This window comes from Heptranchias perlo, chromosome 22 (assembly GCF_035084215.1).
Source record: "Heptranchias perlo isolate sHepPer1 chromosome 22, sHepPer1.hap1, whole genome shotgun sequence".
Lineage (NCBI taxonomy): Eukaryota > Metazoa > Chordata > Chondrichthyes > Hexanchiformes > Hexanchidae > Heptranchias > Heptranchias perlo.
The window spans coordinates 18,883,131-18,896,610 of record NC_090346.1 but is presented as its reverse complement, the minus strand read 5'-3'; the positions used below and the strand labels follow the sequence as shown (position 1 = coordinate 18,896,610).

Sequence of the window (13,480 nt, the reverse complement as noted above, 5' to 3'; positions counted from 1 at the left end):
GTATGACATGATAGCTATTACTGAGACATGGCTGCAGGATGGTCAGGATTGGGAACTAAATATACCGGGTTATAAGGTCTACAGGAGAGATAGGGAAAATGGAAGAGGGGGAGGAGTAGCCTTCGTGATTAGAGATTAAATCAATTCAATGATAAAGGAGGATATAACGAGAGGTGTGCAGCCAACAGAGACCTTATGGGTTGAATTGAGAAATAGGAAAGGATCTAAGACTATAGTGGGAATTGTGTATAGGACCCCTGGCAGCAGCTCTGAAGTGCTAGATTGTATAAATGCAGAGATTAGACAAGCATGTAAGAAAGGCATAGTGGTCTTAATGGGGGACTTTAACCCTCACATAGATTGGGAAAAGCAGACTAGCAACTGTCAGAAAGGTAGTGAATTTCTTGAGTGTGTCAGGGATAGTTTTCTACAGCAGTATGTTCTAGAGGCAACAAGGGGGCAAGCCATACTAGATTTAGCAATGAGTAATGAACCAGATTTAGTTAACAGCATAACTGTGCGTGAACATCTATCCAATAGCGATCATAACATGATCAAGTTCAATGTAGTGTTTGAAAGGGAAAAAAGTGAATCAGCTGCTAAGATTCTAGACTTGGGTAAGGCCGACTTCAATGGGATGAAACAGAGATTGTCCACAGTAAACTGGGCAAATCTGATAATGGGTAAAACGACTGATGATCAGTGGGAAATGTTTAAAGAAACATTTAACGAGATACAGAACCAGTTTATACCCCTAAGGGGCAAGAACTCTACTTGCCAAAAAAAACAGCCATGGACAGCTAAAGAGGTAAGGGACAGTATAAGACATAAGGAAAGGGCATACAAAAAGACAAAAAATGGCACAGATCCTGGCGAATGGGAAAGATACAAAGATCAACAAAGGGTCAAAAAACAGATAGTAAGAGCTACAAAAAGAGAGTATGAAAAGAAACTTGCAAGGGATATCAAAACCAATACGAAGAACTTTTATAGTTATATTAGGAAAGAAAGGGTAGTCAGGAGCAGTGTTGGCCCCTTAAAAACTGATAGTGGGGATATTGTCATTGACAATGGGGAAATGGCGGACATGTTGAATAATTACTTTGCGTCAGTATTTTCAGTAGAAAAAGAGGATAGCATGCCGGAAATCCCAAGAAAACTAATATTGAATCGGGGACAGGGACTCGATAAAATTAACATAAGTAAAGCAACAATAATGAAGAAAATAACAGCACTAAAGAGTGACAAATCCCCAGGACCAGATGGTTTCCATCCCAGGGTTTTAAAGGAAGTAGGTAAGCAGATTGCAGATGCCCTAACTATAATCTTTCAAAGTTCTCTAGATTCAAGAACTGTCCCTCTAGATTGGAAAATTGCACATGTCATTCCGCTTTTTAAGAAAGGAGAGAGAGGGAAACCGGGGAAGCCTAACATCTGTTGTGGGGAAATTGCTGGAGTCTATAATTAAGGATAGGGTGACTGAACACCTTGAGAATTTTCAGTTAATCAGAGAGAGCCAGCATGGATTTGTGAAAGGTAGGTCGTGCCTGACAAACCTGATTGAATTTTTTGAAGAGATAACTAAAGTAGTGGACAGGGGAATGTCAATGGATGTTATTTATATGGACTTCCAGAAGGCATTTGATAAGGTCCCACATAAGAGACTGTTAGCTAAGTTAGAAGCCCACGGAATTGAGGGAAAAGTACGGACTTGGTTAGGAAATTGGCTGAGCGAAAGACGACAGAGAGTAGGGATAATGGGTAAGTATTCACATTGGCAGGATGTGACTAGTGGAGTCCCGCAGGGATCTGACTTGGGGCCTCAATTATTCACAATATTTATTAATGACTTAGATGAAGGCATAGAAAGTCTCATATCTAAGTTTGCCGATGACACAAAGATTGGTGACATTGTAAGCAGTCTAGATGAAAACATAAAATTACAAAGGGATATTGATAGATTAGTTGAATGGGCAAAACTGTGGCAGATGGAATTCAATGTAGACAAATGTGAGGTCATCCACTTTGGATCAAAAAAGGATAGAACAGGGTACTTTCTAAATGGTAAAAAGTTAAAAACAGTGGATGTCCAAAGGGACTTAGGGGTTCAGGTACATAGATCATTGAAGTGTCATAAACAGGTGCAGAAAATAATCAATAAGGCTAATGGAATGCTGGCCTTTATATCTAGAGGACTCGAGTACAAGGGGGCAGAAGTTATGCTGCAGCTATACAAAACCCTGGTTAGACCGCACCTGGAGTACTGTGAGCAGTTCTGGGCACCACACCTTCGGAAGGACATACTGGCCTTGGAGGGAGTGCAGCGTAGGTTTACTAGAATGATACCTGGACTTCAAGGATTAAGTTACGAGGAGAGATTACACAAATTGGGGTTGTATTCTCTGGAGTTTCGAAGGTTAAGGGGTGATCTGATTGAAGTTTATAAGATATTAAGGGGAACGGATAGGGTGGATAGAAAGAAACTATTTCCCTTGGTTGTGGATTCTAGGAGTAGGGGGCACAGTCTAAAAATTAGAGCCAGACCTTTCAGGAGTGAGATTAGAAACCATTTCTACACACAAAGGGTGTTAGAAGTTTGGAACTCTCTTCCACAAACGGCAATTGATACTAGCTCAATTGCTAAATTTAAATGTGAGATGGATAGCTTTTTGGCAGCACAGATATTAAGGGATATGGGCCAAAGGCAGGTATATGGAGTTAGATCACAGATCAGCCATGATCTTATCAAATGGCGGAGCAGGCACGAGGGGCTGAATGGCCTACTCCTGTTCCTATGTTCCTATGTGAGACTAGAAATTCTAGCAGCACAAACCAATCTCCATCAGTTTCCGGAAGGTTTCACCAGTCTCCCCAGTGAGTTATGGTGGGAAACTGGAAGAACGTCCGAGGAATTTCAGGAACTATTAGACATGTGGATTATTGGACATGTGGACTATTGGACTTGTGTATTATTAGATTATTGGACATGTGGACTATTGGACATGTGGACTATTAGACATGTGGATTGTTAGATTATTGAACATGTGGACTATTGGACTTGTGGATTATTAGATTATTGGACATGTGGACTATTGGACATGTGGACTATTAGACATGTGGATTGTTAGATTATTGAACATGTGGACTATTGGACATGTGGATTATTGGACATGTGGATTATTAGATTATTGGACATGTGGATTATTAGATTATTGGACATTTGGATTATTGGACATGTGGGTTATTAGATAATTGGTCATGTGGATTATTCAATTATTGGACATGTGGGTTATTGGATTATTGGATATGTGGATTATTGGACATGTGGATTATTAGATTATTGGACATGTGGATTATTAGATTATTGGACATTTGGATTATTTGACATGTGGGTTATTAGATAATTGGTCATGTGGATTATTCAATTGTTGGACATGTGGGTTATTGGATTATTGGATATGTGGATTATTGGACATGTGGATTATTAGATTATTGGACATGTGGATTATTGGGCATGTAGATTATTAGATTATTGGAAATGTAGATTATTGGACATGTGGATTATTGGCATCTGGAGATAAGGAGGGTGCAAGGACATGGAGGTATTCAAAAACGAGAATGAAAATTTTAAATTTGAGCATTGGGAGGACCGAGAGCCAATGCAGATCAGCAAAAACAGGAGTGATGAGTGAACTAGATTTGGTGCTGAATAGGATACAAGCAGAAGAATTTTGGATAGGCTGAAGTTTACAGAAGACGAGAGACCGGCCAGGAGAGCATTAGATTAGTCAAATCTGTAAGTTACAAAGGTACATGGGCTGAGGCAGGGGCAGAGATGGCCGATATTACAGAGCTGGAAGTAGGCGGTCTTGGTGATGGAGAGGATATGGGGTCGGAGCTCAAGTCAGGATTGAGTAGAACGCTGAAATTTCGAGCAGTCTGGTTCAGCCTGAGACAGTGGCCAGGGAGGGGATGGAATCGATGGCTAGGGAACGGAGTTTGTGGCGGGGACTGAAGGCAATGGGTTTGGTCTTCCCAATACTTAATTGGAGGAAATTGCGGCTATGTCGGACAAGCAGCGTTACAACACAGAGGCAGTGGAGGGTCCAGAGAGGTGGTGGTGAGGTGGCGTTGGATGTCCGTTTATGTGGATGCTGACTGGATGGCTGTGGTTGATGTTGCCAAAGGACAGCGTGTAGATGAAGAAGAGTCTATTCCAGTTGATAATAAGTCCATACACAATGTTTGTTGCTATAATAGCTTCTTGTTTTTTCTTGCAGAGATGCGGTCGCCAAGATCCTTTACTCTCTGCTCTTTAGTTGGCTCACTGACAGGATAAACAAATTGGTATCCTCAAAGACGGAATCCTTGTCCATAGCCATCTTGGATATTTATGGATTTGAGGTATGTTAAGCAGCCAGAAAAAAACTACATATCACCCAGTCCAATGGGGAGGGGCCAGTGGGGAGGGCCCAGTGGGGAGGGCCAAGTGGGGCAGGGCCAGTGGGGAGGGGCCAGGCCTTTAACCAGTCCAGACTGAGAGGAGGGAAGCTTTGTTACTCTATCAGGGTTCTATAAAAACATAAGGAGGCCAAAAATCTGCAGCAATCGCATCTTGGCCTCTGTTAGGGCCCTTGGCCTTTGCAGGATTTGTGAGACCTGCCCTAGTCAATGGGAAATGTCCCAAGAAAACCAGTGACAATAACCAGCATTTGATTTTTGTATTCTGCATGTTAGGTGTGTAACAAATTAAACTTTTTACTTTGAAGTTTTGCCATTGTTGAATTTTATTTAATTTTATAATTTATTCTAATTGCAGCTACATTTCTTTTCTGCAGCCCCCATTTTAACCCGGAGAGGGAATTGGGCAGTGGCAGGGGGAGGGGGAGGGAGGAAGGGGGAAGGATGGGGGAGTGGGGGAGGATGTCGAGTGGGGGAGGAGGGAAATTATAGAATCATAGAAAATTACAGCACAGAATGAGGCCATTCGGCCCATTGTGTCCGTGAAGGCTGAGAAAGAGCTATCCAGCCTAGTCCCACTTTCCACCACTTGGTCCATAGCCCCTTAGGTTACGGCACTTCAAGTGCATATCCAGGTACTTTTTAAATAAGTTGAGGATTTCTGCCTCTACCACTCTTTCGGGCAGTGAATTCCAGAACCCCACCATCCTCTGGATGAAAAAATTTCTCCTCAGCTCCCCTCTAATCCTTCTACAAATTACTTTAAATCCATGCCTCCTGGTCACTGATCCCTCTGCTAAGGGAAATAGGTCCTTCCTATCCACTCTATCTAGTCCTGTCATAATCTTATAATACTCAATTTAATCTCCCCTCAGCCTCCTTTGTTCCAAAGAAAACAACCCCAGCCTATCCAGTCTTTTCTCATAGCTAAAATTCTCCAGCAATGGCAACATTCTAGTTAATCTCCTCTGTACCCTCGCTAGTGCAATCACATCTTTCCTGCAATGTGGTGACTAGAACTGTACGCAGTACTGAAGCTGTGGCCGAACTAATGTTTTATACAGTTCTAGCATAACCTCCCTGCTCTTGTCTTCTATGCTTTGGCTAATAATGGAAAGCATCCCGTATGCCATTTTAACCATCTTATCTACCTGTATTGCTACCTTCAGGGATCTGTGGACATGCACCCCAAAGTCCCTTTGTTCCTCTACACCTATCGGTATCCACTCAATTATTGTGTACTCCCTTGCCTTGTTTGCCCTCCCCAAATGCATTACCTCACACTTCTCTGGATTGAATTCCATTTCCCACTTTTCTGCCCACCTGACCAGTCCATTGATATCTTCCTGCAGTATACGGCTTTCCTCCTCATTATCAACCACGCGGCCAATTTTTGTATTATCTGCAAATGATTAAGCCCCCACATTCAAGTCCAAATCGTTACTATATACCACAAAAAGCAAGGGATCTAGCACTGAGCCTTATGGGACCCCACCGGAAACAGCCTTCCAGTCGCAAAAACGCCTGTCAACCATTACCCTTTGCTTCCTGCCACTGAGCCAGTTTTGGATACAACTTGCCACTCTCCCTTGGATCCCATGGGCTTGTACTTTTTTGACCAGTCTGCCATGTGGGACCTTGTCAAAAGCCTTGCTAAAATCCATGTAGATTACATCAAATGCACTACCCTCGTCAACCCTCCTTGTTAACTCCTCAAAAAATTTAATCAAGTTAGTCAGACATGACCTTCCCTTAACAAAGGAGTGTTAAGTGGATGATCCATCTCAGCCTCCTCCTGATATCCCCACCATCACAGAAGCCAGTCTTCAGCCAATTGGATTCACTCCATATGATATCAAGAAATTGCTCAGTGCACTGGATACTGCAAATGCTATGGGCCCCAGCAACATCCCGGCTGTAGTGCTGAAGACTTGTGCTCCAGAACGAGCTGCGCCTCGAGCCAAACTGTTCCAGTACAGCTACAACACTGGCATCTACCTGACAATGTGGAAAATTGACCAGGTATGTGCTGTCCACAAAAAGTAGGATAAATCCAATCCGGCCGATTACCACCCCACCAGTCTGCTCTCAATCATCAGCAAAGTGATGGAAGGTGTCATCGACAGTGCTATCAAGTGGCACTTACTCACCAATAACCTGCTCACCGATGCACAGTTTGGGTTCCGCCAGGACAACTCTGCTCCAGACCTCATTACAGCCTTGGTCCAAACATGGACAAAAGAGCTTAAGTCCAGAGGTGAGGTGAGAGTGACTGCCCTTGACATCAAGGCAGCATTTGACCGAGCGTGGCACCAAGGAGCCCCAGTAAAATTGAAGTCAATGGGAATCGGGGAAAACTCTCCAGTGGCTGGAGTCATATCTAGCACAAAGGAAGATTGTAGTGGTTGTTGGAGCCAATCATCTCAGCCTAGGACATTGCTGCAGGAGTTTCTCAGGGCAGTGTCCTAGGCCGAACCATCTTCAGTTGCTTCATCAATGACCTTCCCTCCATCATTAGGTCAGAAATGGGGATGTTTGCTGACGATTGCACAGTGTTCAGTTCCATTCGCAACCCCTCAAATAATGAAGCAGCCCGTGCCCGCATGCAGCAAGACCTGGACAACATCCAGGCTTGGGCTGATAAGTAACGTTCGCGCCAGACAAGTGCCAGGCAATGACCATCTCCAACAAGAGAGAGTCTAACCACCTCCCCTTGACATTCAACGGCATTACCATCGTCGAATCCCCCACCAGCAACATCCTGGGGGTCACCTTTGACCAGAAACTTAACTGGACCAGCCACATAAATACTGTGGCTACAAGAGCAGGTCAGAGGCTGGGTATTGTGTGGCGAGTGAGTCACCTCCTTACTCCCCAAAGCCTTTCCACCATCTACAAGGCACAAGTCAGGAGTCTGATGGAATACTCTCCACTTGCTGGATGAGTGCAGCTCCAACAACACTCAAAAAGCTTGACACCATCCAGGACAAAGCAGCCCGCTTGATTGGCACCCCATCCACCACCCTAAACATTCACTCCCTTCACCACCGGCTCACCGTGGCTGCAGTGTGTACCATCTACAGGATGCACTGCAGCAACTGGCCAAGGCTTCTTCGACAGCACCTCCCAAACCCACAACCTCCTCCACCTAGAAGGACAAGGGCAGCAGGCACATGGGAACAACACCACCTGCATGTTCCCCTCCAAGTCACACACCATCCTGACTTGGAAATATATCACCGTTCTTCACCGTCGCTGGGTCAAAGTCCTGGAACTCCCTTCCTAACAGCACTGTGGGAGAACCTTCACCACACGGATTGCAGCGGTTCAAGAAGGTGGCTCGCCACCACCTTCTCAAGGGCAATTAGGGATGGGCAATAAATGCTGGCCTTGCCAGTGACGCCCACATCTCGTGAACAAATTTTAAAAAAATCCATGCTGATTGTCCTTGATTACTCCGTGCCTTACTAAGTGATGGTTTATCCTGTCCCTCAGAATTGATTCCAATAATTTGCCCACCTCTGAGGTTAGGCTGACTGGCCTGTTATTACTCGGTCTATCCCTCGCTCCCTATTTAAACAATGATACAACGTTAGCAGTCCTCCAATCGTCCGGCACCACGCCTGTATCCAGTGCAGATTGGAAAATGACGATCAGAGTCTCCGCTATTTTCTCTGCTTCTTTTAACAGCCTGGGATACATTACATCCGGCCCTCTCACACTAGGTTTATCCCGTCCAATATTTCACATTCCTCCTCCTTAGCTACAATGTCTGCATCATCCCTCTTTTGTGAAGGGAGAAGAAAATTATTCATTAAGAACCATACCAAAATTTTCTGCCTCCATACATAACTTACCTTTTTGGTCTCTAATAGACCCTACTCTTTCCTTAGTTATCCTCTTGCTCTTAATGTATTTGTAAAACACCTGAGTGTTTTCTTTGATTTTACTTGCCAATATTTTTTCATCCTCTCTTTGCTTTCCTAATTTCCTTTTCAAATTTCACCCCTGCACTTTCTGTAGTATTGAGTTTTCGGTGTTTGACATAAGCTTTCCTTTTCTGCCTTATCCTACCCTGTATGCTTCTTGACATCCGGCAGCACTCCCTCAGTACTGCCCCTGGAACAGTGCAGCGCTCCCTCAGTACTGCCCCTGGAACAGTGCAGCGCTTCCTCAGTACTGCCCCTCCGACAGTGCAGCGCTTCCTCAGTACTGCCCTTCCGACAATGCAGCACTCCCTCAGTACTACCCCTCCGACAGTGCAGCATGCCCTCAGTACTGAACCTCCGACAGTGCAGCGCTCCCTCAGTGTTGACCCTCCGACAGTGCAGCTCTCCCTCAGTACTGACCCTCTGACAATGCAGCACCCCCTCAGTGCTGACCCACCGACAATGCAACACTCCCTCAGCATGCTCCTCTGACCGTGCTGCAATCTCTCAGGAGTTGAACCCACAATCTTCTGACTCAGTGGCCAGAGAGAGACCACTGGGGAACCTGGGCAGCCTCCCCCTGATGTTGGGCAGGCACCGGATTGTTTTGCTGCATGGGACAGGCAGGCAGTAGGGATGCACTCGCAGTGTAATGGGCTCCTGCCAACCCCTCCCACTAACCCTGCCATCTCCAACAGGAACCAGCTGCGAAGGGCATCAGGGATCCCATGGAATTTCAGGGCCACTATGTGAAACAATAGCGAGTACCACCTTAAAACTGTGTCCCTGCAGCAGCCAGTACTTTGATCCCTTCTAGCTCCTTTCCTGCTGGGATCCAGATGGCAGCTGGTTTATTGCCGCAGGTAATATTCGAACATCCACAAATGTCAGTGTTTTCCTCGCAGAAGGTTCTAAATTTAAACTACAATTCCTCATTATGCTACAGATTTCCTGCATTGTGACAATTATTTTTTTGGTTATAACTTGTACACAGCTATTAAATTAGTGTTTTTTTGCAGTTTCTTAACACTGAATATTGTAATCGAACAATGTGCAGCCTTTAAAGAGGAGATGGTTCGGGGACAGCCAAGGTAGATTCCCATGAGGGGGAATGGTAGGGCAACCAAAGCCAGAGCTCCCTGGATGACGAAAGAGATAGAAAGTGAGATGAAGCTGAAAAAGGGGGTGTATGACAGATGTCAGGTTGATAATACAAGTGGGAACCAGGCTGAATATAGAAAGTTCAGCAGGGAAGTAAAAATGAAATAAGAGGGGCAAAGAGAGAGTATGAGAATAGACTGGCAGCTAACATAAAAGGGAATCCAAAAGTCTTCTAAAGGCATATAAATAGTAAATGAGTAGTAAGAGGAGGGGTGGGGCTGATTAGGGACCAAAAAGGAGATCTATACATGGAGGCAGAGGGCATGGCTGAGGTACTAAACGATTGCTTTGCATCTGTCTTTACTAAGGAAGAAGATACTGCCAAAGTCACAGTAAAAGAGTTACGGCAGAGAAGGAGGCCATTCAGCCCATTGTGTCTGTGCCGGCTGAAAAAGAGCTATCCAGCCTAATCCCACTTTCCAGCACTTGGTCTGTAGCCCTGTAGGTTACGGCACTTCAAGTGCACATCCAAGTACTTTTTAAATGAGTTGAAGGTTCTACCTCTACCGTCCTTTCGGGCAGTGAGTTCCAGATGCCCACCACCCTCTGGGTGAAAAAAATTCTCTTCAACTCCCCTTTAATCTTTCTATGAATTACTTTAAATCTGTGGCCCCTGGATATTGACCTCTCTGCTAAGGGAAATAGGTCCTTCCTATCTACTCTATCTAGGCCCCTCATAATTTTATACACCTCAATTAAATCACACTTAGCCTCCGCTGTTCCAAAGAAAACAACCCCAGCCTATCCAATCTTTAATCAAAGCTAAAATTCTCCAGTCCTGGCAACATCTTCGTAAACCTTCTCTGTACCCTCCCTAGTGCAATCGCATCTTTGCTGTAATGTGGTGACCAGAACTGTACGCAGTACTCTAGCTGTGGCCTAACTAGTGTTTTATACAATATTAGCATATCCTCCCTGCACTTATATTCTATGCCTCGGCTAATAAAGGAAAGTATCCCGTATGCCTTCTTAACAACCTTATCTACCTGTCCTGCTACCTTCAGGGATCTGTGAACATGCACTCCAAGGTTCCTCACTTCCTCTATTCCTTTCAGTATCCTCCCATTTATTGTGTATTTCCTTGCCTTGTTTGCCATCCCCAAATGCATTACCTCACACTTCTCTGGATTGAATTCCATTTGCCACTTTTCTGCCCACCTGACCAATCCATTGATATCTTCCTGCAATCTACAGCTTTCCCCCTCACTATCAACCACACGGAAAATTTTTGTATTATCTGCAAATGGTTAAGCCCCCCACATTCAAATCCAAATCATTAATATATACCACAAAAAGCAAGGGATCTAGTACTGAGCCTAGTGGGACCCCACTGGAAACAGCTTCCAGTGGCAAAAACACCTGTCAACCATTACCCTTTGCTTCCTGCCACTGAGTCAATTTTGGATCCAACTAGCCACTCTCCCTTGGATCCCATGGGCTTGTCCTTTTTTGACCAGCCTACCATGTGGGACCTTATCAAAAGCCTTGCTAAAATCCATGTAGACTACATCACATGCACTACCCTCATCGACCCTCCTTGTTACCTCCTCAAAAAATTCAATTAAATTAGTCAGACACGACCTTCCCTCAACAAATCCCTGCTGACTGCCCTTGATTAACCCATGCCTTTCTAGATGACGATTTATGCTGTCTCTCAGAAACTATTTGAATAATTTGCTGGCCACCGAGGTTAGACTGACTGGCCTATAATTACTCGGTCTATCTCTTTGTCCCTTTTTAAACAATGGTACAACGTTAGCAGTCCTCCCATCCTCTAGCACCATGCCTGTAGCCAGTGAGGATTGGAAAATGATGGTCAGAGCCTCCACTATTTCCTCCCTTCCTTCTCTTGACAGCCTGGGATACATTTCATCTGGGCCCGGCGATTTATCTACTTTCAAAGATGCTAATCCCCTTAATACTTCTGCTCTCACTATGTTTATCCCATCCAATATTACACACTATACCTCCTTAACTACAATCTCTGCATCGTCCCACTCGTTTGTGAAGACAGATGCAAAGTATTTATTAAGAACCATACCCACACAAGCGGAGGGGGACGAGGGGAGGGGGCGAGGGCGATGGGTGAGGAGGTCGAGGCAAGCTTGGATCCAGAGCGATTTTAACTCCCAGTCAGTTGCCGCCTGAAACTAGCGGCAAAGGGCATCTAGCCACAGGGGGCACCATAAGAACAGTCCCCAGCACTCAGGAAATTCCCGAACAAGAGAGGCCTAATCTTTCCTTGTGGGGCCTTCCTACTCCTCCGGATCCCCACAAGGAAAGTTCAAGAAACTTACCTCTTTGGGCTTGTTATCACCCGACTCTTCTTCTCGCTATTTCCACCGAGCTTTGCCACTAGGCTAACGGTGATGTCATCGGACCCCGATCTACATATTTAAAGAAAGACCCTGTGGGTTTCAGGCGGTGTCCATCCCCAACTCAGAAGAGCTGGTTAAAATAGAAGACTGTGGGAAGGGAGTGGGAAGTCAACGGGTGAATTTCCCGGCTGATTTTAACCCCCGCCTGCCCAGTTTTTGCCAGGTGGACAGGGTTACAATCATGCCTTATATTTGTGTTTGAGATAGAATTAAAAACAATCAACAGAAAAAGCCGATGTGGCAGCAAATCTGGAGCAACGAGATCCAAATTCAAGTTTGGAGGGAGGATCTGAATAAAACCAAGTTCAAACTTATTTATGCAGTACCTTTCTTGTAACACCAGATACAGTTGCAGATATATTAGTAAAGAAGGAAAACTACAAATTAGTTAAATCTTTTCTTGGCTCTCACTATAAAAACCCACACCCTGAACCGATAGGACAAAATGCTCATTTGATGGGCCAAGCAAGGAGATTCTGCTGCCTGCCAGACTTGCACATATTACTTAATTTATTTAACTGTAGTGTGTGAGGCATTTTTTTATCTACCTACAGTGGGCAAGGAAAGCACTGTGCCCTGAATTTCCTTGCAGCTGGATCCATGGGTAGGTATTTGCACATATTGTGAGGGTGCCTGAGCCATTAATGGCACAGCTGGACAGGTAATGGGAGGGACACTTGCAGTGGTGCCTGACAACAGTGTTACTGAGCTGGCCTTTTTATCTGCCACCAATGCCATAGCAACGCAGGACAACAGGGATGGCCAGGAGCAAATGTAACCCCGCTTTTAAAGAAAGGAGGGAGAGATAAAACGGAACTACAGGCCAGTTAGCCTGACATCAGTTGTCGGGAAAATGCTGAAATCTATTATTAAGCACATAGTAATAGGACACTTAGAAAATCATAATATGTTTAGGCAGAGTCAACATGGTTTTATGAAAGGAAAATCGTGTTTGACAAATCTATTCGAGTTTTTTGAGAGTGTAACTAGCAGGGTAGATAAGAGGGAACCAATGGATGTAGTATATTTGGATTTTCAAAAGGCATTCGATAAGGTGCCACACAAGAGGTTGTTACACAAGATTAAGGCTCATGGGATTGGGGGTAATATATTAGCATGGATTGAGGATTGGTTAACGGACAGAATACAGAGAGTAGGAATAAATAGGTAACTTTCAGGTTGGCAGGTCGTAACTAGTGGGGTGCCACAAGGATCAGTGCTTGGGCCTCAACTATTTACAATCTATATTAAATGACTTAGATGAGGGGACCGAGTGTAATTTATCCAGGTTTGCTGATGATACAAAGCTAGGTGGGAAAGTAAGCTGTGAGGAGGACACAAAGGGGTCAATTTTGCAATGGTGGCGGGTTGGCAGCGGGGGGGGGGGGGCAGTGAAGGTGCGCGTGGCAAACCCGCATAAACAAAACTTAATGTTGAGACGCGATCGCATGTTGATTGCTGATGATTAACATCCTCTCCGGGTTTCGCGCCCGGCAGCCAGCCTGAGTGACAGGCTGGCTGCCGTCAAGAGCTGTAACGCAAGGTGGAGGG

The 13,480-nt window shown here is 44.8% G+C and overlaps 1 protein-coding gene across 1 annotated transcript in view; it reads left to right on the top strand.

Moving 5' to 3' along the window:
- The window catches only part of myo15aa (myosin XVAa), a 221,181-nt gene that overhangs the window by 29,145 nt on the left and 178,556 nt on the right, over window positions 1-13,480 (top strand). The window contains exon 13 of the mRNA XM_068003761.1: window positions 4,281-4,404. Within this exon, the coding sequence (XP_067859862.1) occupies window positions 4,281-4,404 (124 nt within the window). The remainder of the gene's footprint in view (window positions 1-4,280; window positions 4,405-13,480) is intronic.